At 36.2% G+C, this 18,722-nt stretch overlaps 1 protein-coding gene across 1 annotated transcript; it reads right to left on the bottom strand.

The window, feature by feature from the left end:
* Positions 1 to 9,327: 9,327 nt before the first annotated feature.
* On the bottom strand, positions 9,328 to 17,597 carry LOC110449187 (growth/differentiation factor 8-like). Its single transcript, XM_021495886.1, has 3 exons — positions 16,810 to 17,597; positions 11,722 to 12,279; positions 9,328 to 11,403 (listed from the first exon to the last, which is right to left on the bottom strand). The coding sequence occupies exons 1-3, from the start codon at positions 17,510 to 17,512 to the stop codon at positions 11,201 to 11,203; spliced, it is 1,464 nt and encodes a 487-aa protein (XP_021351561.1). The 5' UTR covers positions 17,513 to 17,597; the 3' UTR covers positions 9,328 to 11,200.
* Positions 17,598 to 18,722: the final 1,125 nt, after the last annotated feature.

Below are 18,722 nucleotides of genomic sequence, written 5' to 3'. Positions count from 1 at the left end.
TCCCTCAGGATCTGTATATACTCACTGGATCCCTCTGGGTTCTATTGAGTCTCGGTGGATCCCTAAGGATTCTGTTGAGCTTCAGTAAACCCCTCAGGATTCAGTGGAGACATATAGATTCCTTGCGATTCTATGGAAACTCTTTGGGTCCATAGAGTTTCTATAGAGATTTGATGGATCCCATTGGTTTCTGTAGAGATGCAGTGGATCCCTAGGGATGCTTTGGAAACTATTGGTACCTGGGGACTGTGAAGCGAGTTTTGTTGAGTACCCCAAAACCATCAATAACATTTAATAGGAAAAATGGACATTAAACTGTAAAAAGAAAAAAATCATTTAACTAATTACACTACATGGTAGTATCATGTAGATGCTGAATGGTCACTGGTTATATGGGACCAAAGTTTACATGTCCGTTTAGCCTTATGCGGTTGGTATGATGCATGGATTGGACACAGTCAAAATTACGGGGCTGTGTTTATGCCTGGGTATAAAAACTTTTAATACTTTTTGATAATAGCTGTGACAGAGAGGCTATATTTGTACATGTTTATATTTATTTTTTCCATTATTTTTCATGTCAATTCATTTGTATGTCTAGTCTAATGTTTTCATTTTTCTGTGTTAATAGAACTATTAATCAACATCTTGTATCTTTAAATGTTTGACACATAATTAATGACAAACTGTACAGATATGGTTTTGTATGTTATGATCATCAACTACATGTTACTGTTGCTATCCTGCCTGCTGGCCAGGTGCCTTGAAGCTCGCTGGTAACCTTACTGTTATGCAAGATAATCTTCTGCTAAGGGTTAAAATCAGATGGTGACCTTATTGATTAGGGCTGAAACCTGATGGCCATTCATCTTACTGTTTAGGGCTGAAACCTGATGGTCATCTTACTGTTTAGGGCTGAAACCTGATGGTCATCTTATTGTTTAGGGCTGAAACCTGATGGTCATCTTACTGTTTAGGGCTGAAACCTGATGGTCATCTTACTGTTTAGGGCTGAAACCTGATGGTCATCTTATTGTTTGGACTGAAGCCTGATGGTCATCTTATTGTTTAGGACTGAAACCTGATGGTCATCTTACTGTTTAGGGCTGAAAACTGATGGTCATCTTATAGATTAGAGCTGAAACCTGAGCGTCATCCTTATGTTAAGGGCTGAAACCTGATGATCATCTTATTGTTTAGAGCTGAAACTTGATGGTCATTTTATTGTTTAGGGCTGAAACCTGATGGTCATCTTATTGTTTTGGCTGAAGCCTGATGGTCATCTCATTTCTAAGGGGTGAAACCCGATGGTCATCTTACTTCTAAGGGGTGAAACCTAGGCCTGATGGTCATCGTATTTCTAAGGGCTGAAGCCTGATGGTCATCTTATTTCTTAAGGAATAAAACCTGATGGTCATCTTATTTCTAAGGGGTGAAACCTGATGGTCATCTTATTGTTTAGGACTGAAACCTGATGGTCATGCAATTGTTTTGGGCTAAAGCCTGATGGTCATCTCATTGTTAGGGCTGAAATGTGGTGTTCATCTTATTGCTAAGGGTTGAAATGTGGTGGTCATCTCACTGCTTAGGGTCTTCACCTGATGATCATTTTGTTGCTTAGTGCTGAAATCTGATGGTCATCTTATTGTTTAGGGCCGAAGACTGATTGTTATTTTATTGCTTAGGGCCAAAGCCTTATGTTCATCTTGCTGTTTTAGTTGAATCCTGATTGATATCTTACTATTTAGTTTAAGAGCATGATGGTCATCTTATTCTAGAGTAGCAGCAGAGTAGCCCATCCCAGGAAGTGAACTCTAACAGGGAAATTGCAGGCTTAGATCCAGTTTGTGTAGTAATATATATATAGAAGCCATGTGTGATCTAGGTTAATCCGTACTCCATAGGTGTGACTCACAACTAGTGTCAATATTTTGTCAAGCTTTCAAGCTATAAAAACATAATCCTGTGTTTGTTAATGTTAGGTTTGACTCATATGTTCCTGGTTTTGCTTCTTTATTTGCCGACAACAAGTACGTAAGTCAGGGATCTGCTTACTGGCGTTGACAGACATCTGTGTGTACTTCGCTACCCTCACAGAGTCTGACACGTGCTGTTTGGTGTGTACTTTTATGTTAATCTATTATTAGATCCCAAAAAAATGTAAGGAACATAAAGAGATTGAGTTCATGGCCACATCACTGACAGAAATGTATAGAGTCAGATTTGCAGCACTCAGCACATTACAGTGTATAGAATACAAACATCTATATATCTGTGCACAGCTTAGTTAGCATACTATCAGCATACAACATGAAAGGAACTAACATCTTAACAGTCCGGTTAGCATACAACATGCAGGAAACTAACATCTTAACAGCCTGGTTAGCATACAACATGCAGTGAGCTACATCTTAACAGTCTGGTTATAATTAGCATACAGCATGCAGTGAGCTACATCTTAACAGTCTGGTTGATTAGCATACAGCATGCAGGACACTAACATCTTAACAGTCTGGTTAGCATTCAACATGAAAGGAACTTACATCTTAACAGCCTGGTTAGCATACAGCATGCAGTGAGCTACATCTTAACAGTCTGGTAATTAGCATACAGCATGCAGGACACTAACATCTAAACAGCCTGGTTAGCATACAACATGCAGTGAGCTACATCTTAACAGTCTGGTTATAATTAGCATACAGCATGCAGTGAGCTACATCTTAACAGTCTGGTTGATTAGCATACAGCATGCAGGACACTAACATCTTAACAGTCTGGTTAGCATACAACATGAAAGGAACTTACATCTTAACAGCCTGGTTAGCATACAACATGCAGTGAGCTACATCTTAACAGTCTGGTAATTAGCATACAGCATGCAGGACACTAACATCTTAACAGCCTGGTTAGCATACAACATGCAAGGAGCTGACACATTAACAGTCTGGTTAGCATACAACATGCAAGGAGCTGACATCTTTACAGTCTGGTTAGTATACAACAGGCAGGGAACTAACATCTAAACAGTCTGGTTAGCATACAACATGCAGGGAACTTACATTTCAACAGTCTGGTTTAGTATACCAGGTATACATATCAGAACTGATATTTGCACAAAGCAGCATGCAAGGTAGAGGGGAATGAATCTGGACACAGTTTGGTTTGCATTCAACTAACATATAGCAAACAGGAAACTGGCATCTTTATGGTCTGGTTAGCATACAATATAAATAGGACAAATTGCCTTGAACATTTCACTTTCGTTAATAATCATTAACAATTTCTGCTAGATTTGAAAGGGAAATTTTCACTTCAAATTGAAATCCATTGATAGGCACACAGATTCATATCATGTATGTATAAATTGGTGAAATATAAAATCCCTTTTCCTTGTCAAATGATTTACCATAGTGTCCCTCTTTAAATCACATTGCTGTAGGTGTATGTTCTTATTAGAAGTGATTCAATTAGCAATATAAATACAAGTGTTCGATTTCAGCAGAAATATAATGAATTATATCAAAATGTTTGAATGTATAGTAAACATGTTTGTAAAGATTCTCTAGAAACCCAGACCATTTGTTCATTATCATTGTGTTTTATTACTGTATAACATTTCGTAAAAACTGGTGAAATATTATCCGTAAATGAGATCACATGAATCTATTGTACTGTGCTGTTGGTTGTAACATTGTGTGATTGTCTGAACGAATCCAGATGCTACACCGACAATAGGTTCACTGCATCAGGCGTAAACATAAGTGTTATCTTGTTGATTTGAAAAGTAGCTGTTGATCAAGTTATGTATTTACTGAATTAATTGTATAAAATCAATATCATGCAGATCATCCCCTTTGCAGGCAAGGGCACATTTTATAGTAATACCTGTTAACAAACTGTTTTATGACGCAGGGCTGGTCTCTGTACATGTTTTATAGATCGTACGGTAGAATTATACAAAAGTTTTTTCTGAGTTACATATATGAACCTTATTTTTATATTAACTGTCTCTCTCTCTCTCTCTCTCTCTCTCTCTCTCTCTCTCTCTTTATATATATATATATATATATGCAGTTCACGGAACTCCATACCTGTTATTAATAAAATATTCTCAATAAAGTGTCTTGAAATTATTTATTTTCCGCTACATAATTTATAATTTAAATGTATATAATAAGTAATATACCTGAATTACAAAATATTATACAAACAAACATAATTGCTTGTCAAATCTATTCTGCCTAAAATGTTTTATTAGAGTTTGAAATAGTGCTGCACATGCATGTATTGTTGGGATCCAAGGTTGTTGACCAATGAAAAACGTTGTTGCATCGGCGACGAGGTTTCTATCAGGAACACCCCGATAACAATTATCGATTACAAACATAAGACACCGTGGCATTTTTTTCTCGGAAAATCGTAAATAGAATGTTCATCCAAGAAACTTCGTCTGTGGAGGAAGTTCAAGTTCACATTAACATCGGATGACCAGCCTCGTCTGCTTGTTTATGTATCCTTTTCCCCAGATGTTTTGTCACGAATTTATAACGAGCGTTCACGAAGGCTTACCAGGGCTGGATATATAAGGTACACGGCTAGCTATATGATTGGTCTCCAGTGAAAAAAATAGCTTGACAAATAGCTAGAGTGATACATGTCTATTGAAGATTAAAGAGGAGCGACATCCGAATTCAAAGCCAGTCAATTTTATCGTAACGCTACCGACATAATTTCTTGTCTCATCCACAAGGTGGTGCACACTGAGCCTTCGTTTTTGCGTTGACATATTCCAGGGGTGCAGAGAGCGTAATACTGGAGTATCGAGGGTGGCAAAAAATGAATAAAACTGCACCATATCACGCTGTTTCGTCCTTCTGATGTTGGGGACAAAAAGGCGAAAATACTAATTGGTCTAAGCTACCGTTGAAACAGAAGGGGAAGTGCATAAACCCTTTAATTATATGATTTTTTTTAAGTAAGAGGATTACTGGTTAATTTAAAGTTAAAAATAAGTAAATAAAATGTGTATATTATGAACCTAATCACCAATCGAAACAGACCAGGATGAATGGACATAAAGAGTCAAAGTAGAGTTTTCAGCTTCAGAACTACGAATACAGAAATTGACGTCTTAATCCGGGACATTGGAGAGGATTAGCAGTATTACGACTAACCCAATCTGACCCAACAATCCGGTATCCTTGCTCTATCATAGTTGGTACGCTACTGGAATTAATGTGGTCAGAGGACCGGACCAATCAACATTAACACGTGATATTAGAAAGTGTTTTTAAGAATATGCTTTTCTGAGATTTAACTTGCGTTCAAATCTTGTATTGATTCTGAGTAACAGGATTTTATTAAAGTAACAAGTCATATGGTCAAATCTAAAAACAAATAAGTTAAGAAAAAAATGTCCAACAAGTAGATAGCTACTCGATAGCAGAATTTGTTCTACAAGTTTAAAAAAATGACCAATTCGGAAGCCATTTTGAATATCCTGCAAATGTGTATTTCCTCTTGCGCTCCATGAAATGCCAAAATTTAACCTTTTTGACACTAGATTGATCACTAAAAGTATCAGGGTGACAAAATGTGGGAAAATTGAACAATATCGGTATTTTATTACTCATTTGTATCAAATGATATCATTTTGTTTTTGTTTTTTTGGTCAAAATATAATTGAAAGCATGTTTTCTTCTATATGTTATTTTTACGAATTGTGCAAACATTCATATATTTCCGGTGACACACTTGGGAGATGTGTGCATTTAGCAAAGAAATGACCAAACACACCTACCATTTCCTTTTTTTTTCTTTTTTCTTTTTTTATATTCTCCTATTTAAAATAAGTAAAGTTAGTTAGTAGAAAATTTCGGCTTTCCACAAGAACATATTCTCAAACAAAGTATACTTCAGTTTACTCTCCTTTACAAAAATGAACAATATATCTTGTAGAAAAGATATGATTTATTGAACAAATTGCATTGATAGTCGCATGCCATGCTGATGAACATGTTGGTTTAAGCCACATAGAGTCAGTCTTTGTGTATGCATTGGTTGTGCTTATACAAATGTAAATACTAATTAGGAGACCCCAAAGGAGTGTCCGTCTAATATACCATTCATATGAGTAATTATAGACTACGACAATCAACAGGCTTTGATGAGATCAGATGTCGAATGGAAATAAACTGGAGATGATTTTTATCATAATATACTATATGAATGTCAACACTGACAATGCATTATGTTATTTCAGCAAACATGACATCAAACAGCTGTTTTTGTAAGTCACTGTCGGAGCAATGTTCGTCTGACCAGCTACAAGAAGGTAAGTTATAAAAATATTTCATTCGTTATTAACCAAAAGCCCTTAGGCTCCTTGACGAGATGAAAGTACTAAAGGCTCGTTTTTAAGATTTTTTCTTTTTATATTATCTAAATATGTATAGTAAGGCAAACGTGTTGTCATATAACTAACGCATTCAAATTGATGTCAATGTTGAAGACAGGAGTGGCATCAAGTTCCCGAAGTCACGTGATTGATCAGTAATATCAGGTCATCTAAATCATCAATTAATCCACAATATTTTTACTCCAACTACACGATGGCATCCGAATAATTTACAGTACACGGTGTCATTTATATCATTATTTACACGATGTCATCTGTGTCATTAATTACAATCATCTGAGTCATTAATAACCTGTCATCTGGGTCATTAATGACACGTCATCTGAGTCATTAATAAAATGTCATCTAAGTCCTTAATGACACGTCATCTGAGTTATCAACAACATGTCATCTGTGTCATTAATGACACGTCATCTGAGTCATTAATAACATGCCATCTGAGTCATTAATAACATGCCATCTGAATCATTAATAACATGTTATCTGAGTCATTAATGACATGTCATCTGAGTCATTAATAACATGCCATCTGAGTCATTAATGACACGTCATCTGAGTCATTAATGACACGTCATCTGAGTCATTAATGACATGTCATCTGAGTCATTAATGACATGCCATCTGAGTCATTAATAACATGTCATCTGAGTCATTAATGACACGTCATCTGAGTTATTAACAACATGTCATTTGTGTCATTAATGACACGTCATCTGAGTTATTAACAACATGTCATCTGAGTCATTAGTGACACGTCATCTGAGTCATTAATAAAATGTCATCTAAGTCATTAATGACACGTCATCTGAGTCATTAATGACACGTCATCTAACTCATTAACAACATGTCATCTTAGTCATTCATTACATGCCATCTGAGTCATTAACAACATGTCATCTGAGTCATTAATTACATGTCATCTGAGTCATTAATTAGATGTCATATGAGTCAACAATAATATGTCATCTGAGTCATTAATTATATGTCATCTGAGTCATTAATAACATGTCATCTGAGTCATTAATAACATGCCATCTGAGTCATTAACAACATGTCATCTGAGTCATTAATTACATGCCATCTGAGTCATTAATGACACGTCATCTGCGTCATTAATAACATGTCATCTGAGTCATTAATAAAATGTCATCTGATTCATTAATAACATGTCATCTGAGTCATTAATAATATATCATATGAGTCTTTAATTAATGTCATCTGAGTCATTAATAATATGTCATCTGAGTTATTAAAATACTAATATTGGTTATTTTGTGATGTACATGATAAATAGCTGGGAGATATGTCATTAATTAAATATCACCTGATTCATCAATAATATGTCACCTGGGTCGTTAATTACATGATGTTCATTAATCATGCAATGTAACATAAACTTTCAATAACAAGATGAAAATGAATTGAATTATTGTAATAGCCATTTAATCGTCAGCTCTGTCCTTAAATAATCACCAACTATGGGAACACTTTTTATGTATTAACATACGTCCATCTCATTATAAATTAAGTGTTCATTTGTTATTCAAATGCATGAACTTTATATGAGATAGCTATAATAAAAACAAACCAAAGGAATGTAGTCGTGAACTTCACTGGCCCTAATGATTATGTTTAGCACACACACAAGTGGCCTTGTATCTCTCCTACACACAAGTGTCCTTATATCTCTCCTACACACAAATGTCCATGTATCTCTCCTACACACAAGTGTCCTTATATATCTCCTAAACACAAATGTCCATATATCTCTCCTACACACAAGTGTCCTTATATCTCTCTTACACACAAGTGGCCCTATATCTAATCTACACACAAGTGTCCTTATACCTCTCCTACACACAAGTGGCCTTAAATCTCTCCTACACACAAGTGTCTTTATATTTTACCTTCACACAAGTGTCCTTATATCTGTCCTACACACAAATGTCCATATATCTCTCCTACGCACAAGTGTCCTTATATCTCTCCTACACACAAATGTCCTTATATCTCTCCTACAGACAAGTGTCCTGATATCTCTCCTACACACAAGTGTCCATATATCTCTCCTACACACTCATGTCCTTATATCTATGCTACACACAAATGTCCTTATATATCTCTCCTACACACTCATGTCCTTATATCTATCCTACACACAAATGTCCTTATACATCTAACCTACACACATGTCCATATATCTCTCCTACACACTCATCTCCTTATATCTATCCTACACACAAATGTCCTTATATATCTAACCTACACACATGTCAATATATCTCTCCTACACACTCATGTCCTTATATCTCTCCTACACACAAGTGTCCATATATCTCTCCTACACACAAGTGTCTTTATATCTAACCTACACACAGGTGTCCTCATATCTCTCCTACACACAAATGTCCATATATCTCTCCTACACACAAGTGTCCTTAAATCTCTCCTACACACAAGTGTCATGATATCTCTCCTACACACTCATGTCCTTATATCTCTCCTACACACAAATGTCCATATATCTCTCCTACACATAAGTGTCCTTATATCTCTCCTACACACACATGTCCATATATCTCTCCTACACACAAGTGTCCTTATATTTTCCCTACACACAAGTGTCCTTAAATCTCTCCTACACACAAATGTCCATATATCTCTCCTACACACAAATGTCCTTAGATATCTTACCTACACACTCATTTCCTTATATCTCTCCTACACACAAGTGTCCTTTTATCTCTCCTACACACAAGTGTCCTTATATCTCTCCTACACACAAATGTCCATATATCTCTCCTACACACAAGTGTCCTTATATCTCTCCTACACACAAATGTCCTTATATCTCTCCTACACACAAATGTCCTTATATCTTTCCTACACACAAGTGTCTTTATATCTTACCTTCACACAAGTGTCCTTATATCTCTCCTACACACAAGTGTCCTTATATCACTCCTACACGCAAATGTCCTTATATCACTCCTACACGCAAATGTCCTTATATCTCTCCTACACACAAATGTCCTTATATCTCTCCTACACACAAATGTCCTTATATCTCTCCTTCACAAAAATGTCCTTATATCTTTCCTACACACAAGTGTCTTTATATCTAACCTTCACACAAGTGTCCTTATATCTCTCCTACACACAAATGTCCTTATATCTCTCCTACACACAAGTGTCCTTATATCACTCCTACACGCAAGTGTCCTTATATCTCTCCTACACACAAATGTCCTTATATCTCTCCTACACACAAGTGTCTTTATATCTAACCTACACACAAGTGTCTTTATATCTAACCTACACACAAATGTCCTTATATCTCTCCAACACACAAGTGTCCTTATATCTCTCCTACACACAAGTGTCCTTATATCTCTCCTACACACAAACGTCCTTATATCTCTCCTACACACAGGTGAATTTATATCTAACCTACACACGTGTCGTTATATCTCTCCTACAAAAAATTACTTATATCTCTCATTGACACACGTGTCCTTATATCTATCCTTCACACAAGTTCTATTACACATAATCAGATTCTGTGTAGCCAACGCACACGTGACAAAAAAACAATTTACCAAGCCCCAAAGTAGCAAAGCATTGCATAGTCGAATATATTATATGGATAGCCTACACACAAGTGACAATTAACAAAATCTGTCTGGCACACACAAGTGACAATACACATCTGGGAAGCATACACACCGTAATCATTACACATATCTTTAAGCTGTAGTCACTACACGGCTATACAGTATGGACATTAGGCAGTCAAACACCTATGCGAAATACATACATTGGTCACTACGCTACGATAAGCCGTGGTCACCACACAACCACACCGTAGTCACTACAAAACCACATCGTATTCACTACACAACCACATCGTAGTTACTACACAACCACATCGTAGTCACTACACAACCACACCGTAGTCACTACACAACCATACCGAAGTCACTTCACAACCACATCGTAGTCACTAAACAACCAAACCGTAGTCACTACACAACCACAACGTAGTCACTACACAACCACACCGTAGTCACTACACAACCACATCGTAGTCACTACACAACCACACCGTAGTCACTACACAACCAAACTGTTGTCACCAAACAACCACACCGTAGTCACTACACAACCAAACTGTAGTCACTACAAAACCACATCGTAGTCACTTAATCGTCGTCACTATACAACCACATTGTATTCACTACTGTCCCGAACCACATTTACTCCAGTCTCTTACCGTGGTCACTACGTACACTCATCGGGGACCACTACACAGGCATACACCTAAGTCGCTCAATAGACACACTAAAATACCTAACTGTGGTCACTACACTACAGTCACACACCGTGGTCACACATGTAACACACACCGTGGTCACTATAGATAGACACACATCATGGTTACGTTATAATCTTAAATCTCCGTCATAAAAAAGTCCCACACTGGTCACTACATATAGCCACACAGCAAACACGCATCTTGGTCACCTCACCGACTCACATCGTGGTAAATACACATTCATGTCAATACACGTACTGCGGTCAGTTCATACCTTTAGAACACTACCCAAAGCCTTACAACATGGTCACTTCACATTACTACATACCATTGCAACTGCGCATGACTACAAACCGTGGTCACTACACATAGCGAAACACCTTGGTAACTACATGCAGCCACAAGCCGTTGTAACTGACATAACAACGGACCGTGGTCACTCCACATATCCACACCCTATAAACATATTACACACATCCACAGGCTGTAGCTACTAGGTTTGGGACGAAATCCACCTGTAAGTCATTGTTTTCGATGTACATGATGGACAACGAGCTGTACGAGATCGGTGCACAGCACGGCGTCAACTGTCGCATCATGTTCCATTCGTCCTGGTTCCAGCGGTGGTCCTGGATCATCTGGGTGTGGTTGTAATGGGCCTGATTCTGGGCTGCAAGGAATCAAACGCAAAATAATGTACATATAGGATAAACCTGGTTGTAAATTTATTAAACTTTGAAATATTTTCAAACGTGGAGTCTTTTTTCGTTTACTAAAGTGACAAGAACTACCGTTATTTGCACCGGTATTAAAATGCATTTTGTTTTAGACAGACCGGTATTCGAACTTGGAACCATCAAGCTTCATAATTTACGCGTTTTGGTAAAAAGTATACTATACAGAGCAAATCAACTGATGAATGATATCATAGCTATTGTATACTGTGTTAAAGGACTTTTGATTAGTCTACGTTCTGTTTTAATTTTACCTTCGCATGAGCCGTAACAGTAGTTGGCCTGGAACGATACCGGGCGAATCATGCTGTCCCAGCCAATATCGTGAAAGTTAATGGTGAGGGGTTTCATACAGCATTCCGTCGATCTCTCAGTGCATATTCGTGGTGTGCTCCGTGCTTTGCGGATGTTGTGTCCTTTCTTAGTAGTTATAACCAAAAATGGTCTGGTGTCATTTTTATAACTAAATATTGTCCTGGGATTTTTTCGTTTACAAGTTTTGCAAAGAATTGCAATACCATCATTTTGGCGTGGCTTCTGCAGCCAGCGTATTACCGACCTCTTGACTTCTATTTTCAGCCACCCGTACTTCATATGTGTCTCTACTCTGTTGACCATGTTTTTAGGACGGCGCCTACCATGCATGTCCTGCCTCAATTCAGACACAATGAACGTTTGGAGGTGGGGGTCGTACTGGTTGAAAAGTTTGTAGATCCAAATCTCCGCCGCAAATACGTGATTAGGGTTCACCTTGCCCGCCACGTCAAAGTGGTAACAACCCGTGCTCTTTCTGTTGGTGCATTCGGTCGTCACTGAAAACAAAAGAAGCCAGTTGTGAATATCCACAAACACCTTGTCGCAAATATCATAACAAACAGAGAAATCACATACACCCAGTCGCAAATGTCATCAGAAATACAAAGGTTGGAAAAGTTCATTTTGAAATTTCAGGGTGGAATGAGTTAAAAATCTTAAACGTCTATCAATTAAAGCAAATGTTCCAATACATGTGCAGTGTAGACCATTTAACCTATGAGTTCATCTTTTTTTTTAATATTTATTTATTTAATATGAACCTTTATTTCGGAAAGTTTATAATTGCTAAGAAAAGAGCTAGTAGTAATAATATTACAATTGATTATTTTATTCATCGAGTAACAGCTCGCTAACGTACAGTTGGTGTGGGAGAGTGAGCAGTTAACACAGCCACTAAGGCAGATCTGGGGTAATCTTCTGTTGACACCGTGCATGATTCTTCTGTGTCAATAATAATGCAACGATTCACTGAAAATCTGAGTGTCGTTATAAAACTTCACTCGAGTCTGGTACTTCAATTATTGGCATAGTTATATTAAACTGCAAATACTGTGCATGGCCTTGATTCATTTAACTTCACTCAGTAACAAACTTGCTCGTTATGAAAAATATCACAAAAAAACAGAAATGAAAGAAACGTGACTTTCCAAATATGAAACCTATTTTTTTCAATAAAATATTGATACTAAATGATTGTTTATATTAAGCTAGATATCGCCAGTGGGCCTGAAGGCATTTTAAAACAAGAACAATTGACCCGCGAATTTGGAATATGTGAACAAATGCTGGAATATTTTATCAATCGCTAGCGCATGAGAAACATCATCCAGGGAAAAAATACTTGTTTATTTTATTAATCTTTAAAACACCGGAGTCTACTTAGCTTGCTCACAATTTAAAAGGAAAGTTTTTTTTATTTGCTGTCAAACTATTTCTGTGTTTATAAAAGTGGAGTGAATATTAAGTTAAATTAGTACTTTTCATGTGTGTTAACTCAGTAAATAACTCAGCGCTGTAGCGGCAAATTGTATCAAGAGACTATTTTGAGAGGGCACGCACTAGAAACATCATAATGATAAACATTTGTCAATGACCTCTAGGCTCGACGACCTTTATCCATGAATTAGAGCCTTGCCGCACATTTCACTCCAAAGATAGGTTTTGGATATCATAACGCACAGCATTTCTGATAAAAAAGGGAATATCTAGTTCATTTTTAAGTGGTTTCAGCTGGCTGAGACACTCACAAACATGTTTTGTGTGACGGCAAACCAAAATTTTAATAGAAAGCATGTTGATAGTATAGACCTAGCCCTTCGTCATCACTACAGCTGATTTGGCCTTGAAAAACAAGAATCGACGATAGGATAAGTCAGGAGCTGTCATCTTTCCTACTGTGCAGTAATAAAGCATGTCGACAAGTTGATAATACACAAGTGGAGGATTAATTATGCGTGTTTAGCTGTAAATATACACGTTGACGTAGGTACAAGTGACAGGGTACAAAGTCCCATTTACCAGGACAGCATATGGTGAAGCTTTGGCTAGCGAACTTAGCATTAATTCTACGAATCATGCCGATCCCGTATTTCATAAAATGATATGAAGTTTTGTATAACCTATATTATATTTTCATAAAAGATAAATGTGTATGATATCTTATATAATCTATATGATAATTTAGATCTTTCATGAGATATCTTAAAAAAAGGTTTTATTAAGAAAATACATATACATGTACCAGAAATGTCATATAAAATATAAGAAATTTTATATCTTTTATAAAGTAACATATTAAAAAATGTATATAACATATTTGATACATTATATGAGATATGTTATAAATGTATTGTATAGAATTTATACAGATATCCTAAAGAACTGAAATCGTTTGTTTTCTTATATAAATTCGTTTGTGAAATCTCTTATAAAGAGCGAGATTCGCCTTCGAAAAATACACACTCCCATCAGCAAATGTCGAAAATTACAGAACAGACTACGGTTATGTTAATATATTTTAGGATGCGATATTAACACTCGTTTGGTTTGGTTCACCTTATATTTTTATATGATATGTTCTATTATGCATATATAAATCAGTTATAGAAGATATTTCGAAAAGGTATAAAATATCCTTTATGACATACAAGATATCTTAAATCTTTGATCAAATAAAGAGGCTATCGTGATATAACATGTGGTAAGTAGCATTGTTGTCCTGCAAGCTCAATGCAGAACCGTCCAGCTACGCTCCCATCGAGCTTTATTTCATGTTCTATATTTTATACATTATATAAGATATCTTGATTACCTATTATATATCTTATATGCTTTTCCATACATAATATCTTGTATAGATGAAATATACCTTAATTCTATATAAGACATCTTTAATATACATTTTATGATATACATTTTAAAGAAATTGATATGATATGTAATACAATATGTATCTTGTAAAATATTTTCGACTTATACTAGTTTAAGATATATTATAGGATAACTTTATTATATATCTAGTGTAAATGCGGTTTCAAGATAGTTTAAAAAGAATGAAATTTGACTGTTGTTATAAACTTAACGAACAGAAAATGTCAAGACATATAGAACAAAGTGATTTCGTTAGACTTCGGACTGAGAAACGTTAGTATTTATTAAGTGGTTAGCACCTTTCGTCACTGTGGTTGGTAAAACCCCTTACCAATATAATGTGGTAGATTGATATTTTTCGACCTTTGGATCTTTTAAATGGAGAGCCGACATTTGAAAACACATTTCTTTTTAAATCCTTTACTTTTTTAAATAAACAAAACCAAAAACAAAACTTGTGTAATATTTATTAAACATTATGTTAACATCACCGCTGAAGACGATTTAGAAATATAATTTGACAGGGAATTTCCTAAACATTAATAATCATCATGTAAGCATTAAGCATGTCACCGAAGAGACTGTTATGGAAAAAAAGACATCTTTCGGAAATTAAACCGCCTTTTTTTTTTAAATGTATATAAAATCGTTTTAGATTGGTCTGAGAATATGGTCGTGATTCAAGGTACGTTCGTGCTAAATTTGAATCTGAAACTGTCAGGAAACAGTCAACCCGCCTATCATTAACATTTCGCGCATAGGAAGTTGAATAGTTATGCATTCAAGTGTTACTCCTTATTGTGGCTCATAATTGTGGAAATCCATGTGCGAATTTCAGTATTACAGATTTGTACCTATAACCTCTATGCTATTGTAGACTCGTACACAAACACGTATGTGGAGTATCATTTGAACTATTTACGCCTGCTTCTATTAGACATCATTTATTAAACGCCATGCAAAAGAACACATTTGCGACATCATATTTAACTGTTCTGGATTTCTTTTCACGCCGCGTCAGACAAATAATAACAGTAAAGCCACAAATTGCTGAATATCATTTTGAGCTTCTTCATCACCAAATCAATTTCAAAATCTAGTAACTTATAAAAAAAAGTCAATCAATGAAACCTTGGTATTGAATAGAAAAAACGTGGTGCTCAACCGGAACACGAACATGCTCCTAACATGTGTGCTGTTCAAAGTACAAAGTTCAAAGGTCAGTGGCGTAGCTACGTAAGCCTAGAGTAAGCACATTTTTTTGTCAAATATGTTATTTTGGCCATCCGTTGGTCGCTCACGGTTTTTGCGTCCCATATGCCAATACAGCGTTTATATACCTGCTTAAATGATGTAAAAATTAAATCTGAAGGTCAATCATCTAGAAATTATATTTACTGTCCACGAACAAGCGCATGATTTCGCTGTGGACAAAAGCATGATTTTACAGGAACAGGAACACGTCAATCTGGAGTGTTTGTCACACAATAGGTGGGTTTATATTAGAAATAACACTCATTTTGCCTCACAATTAATATTCAGGGTGATTTATCATAGGTGGTTTTATTGGGTTTTTCCCCAAAGAATTCGGCAAAACTTACGTGTACTGTAAAATGGAACAACTGTAAAATGGAATGAAAAGTGACATAAGACAAAGTGTACTGTGTATTAGATTGTTTGTGTGGCACGCGTTTTGGAACGCTTGTAACTCTGTCTAAAACAATATGTATAAACCTCCACTTTGTACTCGATAGAGTTGCATCATTATTACAAACTAGTGTGATAATTCTACTTATCATTCCTTTGGTAAAGATACCGCGGTTCAGAAGAAACAATGATAGGAATATATTGATGAACAGAGTGTTGTCGCGAGTGTACCTCGAGGTCACGGTCGATGATGAAATATAGCTATATAATTACCCATATTCGGTTTTAATCTAACATAATCCGTTTTATCAAAATATAATACATGGTTAAGTTCGTTGATATTAACACTAAAGCTACTTAGACTGGAATCAACCACAACAAGGTCATGGTCGTACTTGATTAAAAGTACCTTTTCTGACCCGAATAGCTCCCAAAAGCAACGCCGTGTTGCAAAGAAAAATGTTTAGAAATGAAAATTAGCAAAACTTTTGAAGCAATGTGTCACCTACCGTCCGTGCCCATGACGAGAACTTGTTTTTTCCTGGCGTAGAATTCCGGGAGTGTCCGTCGCTTCTTCCCAGGATCCGCTCCATCACTCAAGTACTCCTGATGAAGGTGTCTGAAGGGCAGCGCCGGCCTTGGACCACTGAGTTTAGGAGGTGCGTCCAGTCTCAATTTTTCAAGCACACGGCGCTTTATATTCTCAATATGCTCTTGTTCCTTTAATTTAATTATGTTCACCACAGCTCCTGGGTTTGAATCAGTTTTCGTTTTCACGCCTGTTTCGTCTGTAACGATACCCGATGGTATTGTTCTTTGATTTGACTTGACTGTTTTATTCATCCCATCACTTGTTTCATTACCTGTATTATCCGTTCCTATTAAAGAACCCAATTCTGTTTTGTTGTTATTGAACTCATTTAAGCTCAATATTGCTGTATACTCGTCTGTTGAGTTAGTATCTGCAGTTTTGGATGAATCTAAATTATTTCCATCCATATTTAAAGTTCCTTTTACTTTGTGGTAAGATTTTGTCTGTCGAGGATCCTCGGTACCAGGGTCTTCATCAGAGTTGTTATGAATATCGGAATTTGAACCGATTAAAATTAGTTTCTCTTCTCCTTCTCCTGTTGTCCTTCTTGGAGATGAAATTACCAAGCATCCGATCGTTGCGAAATACAAAAACGCCATACATATCGCCGCATGCCCCATGGTCACCAAATGTAAAAAGAAAATTTCTGACCGACCAAAGCCAACGTTTCCTCGACGGAGTAAGGCCTAGCATGTGTTGCCGGTAGGATCATTATACCACCGAACAGGGGAGTGTGGTAAATTGTCCAATCGAAACGGTTAGATTTAATCCGAAAATCCCAGAGGACCATCGAAGGGTATCTACAAAAGATGTGAGACATCCAATTCTAATTCATTTGTTTACGAAAACATACAAAGGATAATTTATAAAAGCTGGGGTATAGATTTAAACGATTATGTCATACAAACACTATAAAGATCTTTTTTCTTTTTTCTTTCCTGTTTTTAAGTAAAGGGATTTCGCAAATTGTTTTCCCGAGATTTAAAGATACGTGCAATGGACAGGTGATTTTATTGATAGTGCTAACTTTCCCATAATGTCGCTGCAAACGTTGAAGAATAATGCAACTTTTGTATAAAACTACTGCATCGAATTCCTTCCCACGGCAGGCTACACTTACCTTCTGTAGCAATCATATTCTAAACAGGATTATCTACAAATAACAATTTACAACGCTTGAATAATTATTTCATATAAATTTTGACTGAACATATATTAAGTACGTTCTTCCCCTGTGTGTGCTCGGCGCACGCAGTGGTTAGAAAATCGGTCAACAATCTAAAGTACGTTAATGTAGGATCAGTCTAAACCAGGAACCCGTTATAACATGGAAACCAAGCCGTAACCTTGGCCGGTATATATACTGTGTGGTAGCTCCGCACTATCAAGGATGAAAGGCATTATAGAGATTAATCTTTTACATATGTGTTTTTCATATAGACGTCTGCATATGTATGTAACATTCGTGGACTTTGTAACAGACATTCAGGATTCTGGTATACTCGAATAACTGGTATTCCTAAGTCGTTATAGAAAATAACACTGATATTTAATGCTGTCTGGTTATCATACAATGTACATTTTTTTAACAGTTGTATCAGTGTGTGCCTAAATAATATAACAGTATGGTAATAGCATTGTGTTTTAAAGAAGAGGACGTCCTATAAATTGATGTAACTCAAATAAATGATATAAAAATCACTGCAATATCTTATTTTGATATAAGAAAGAGGGTGCCTTACCAATTGTTGTAAACTAATTAAAAAAGTATAACAGTCATTGTACCATTGATCGTGTTTTGTATATGGACGAAGACGTCTTATCAATTGT

This window comes from Mizuhopecten yessoensis, unplaced genomic scaffold (assembly GCF_002113885.1).
Source record: "Mizuhopecten yessoensis strain PY_sf001 unplaced genomic scaffold, ASM211388v2 scaffold431, whole genome shotgun sequence".
Classification (NCBI taxonomy): domain Eukaryota; kingdom Metazoa; phylum Mollusca; class Bivalvia; order Pectinida; family Pectinidae; genus Mizuhopecten; species Mizuhopecten yessoensis.
The sequence above is the reverse complement of the archived record's forward strand: the minus strand, read 5'-3'. Positions and strand labels throughout refer to the sequence as shown.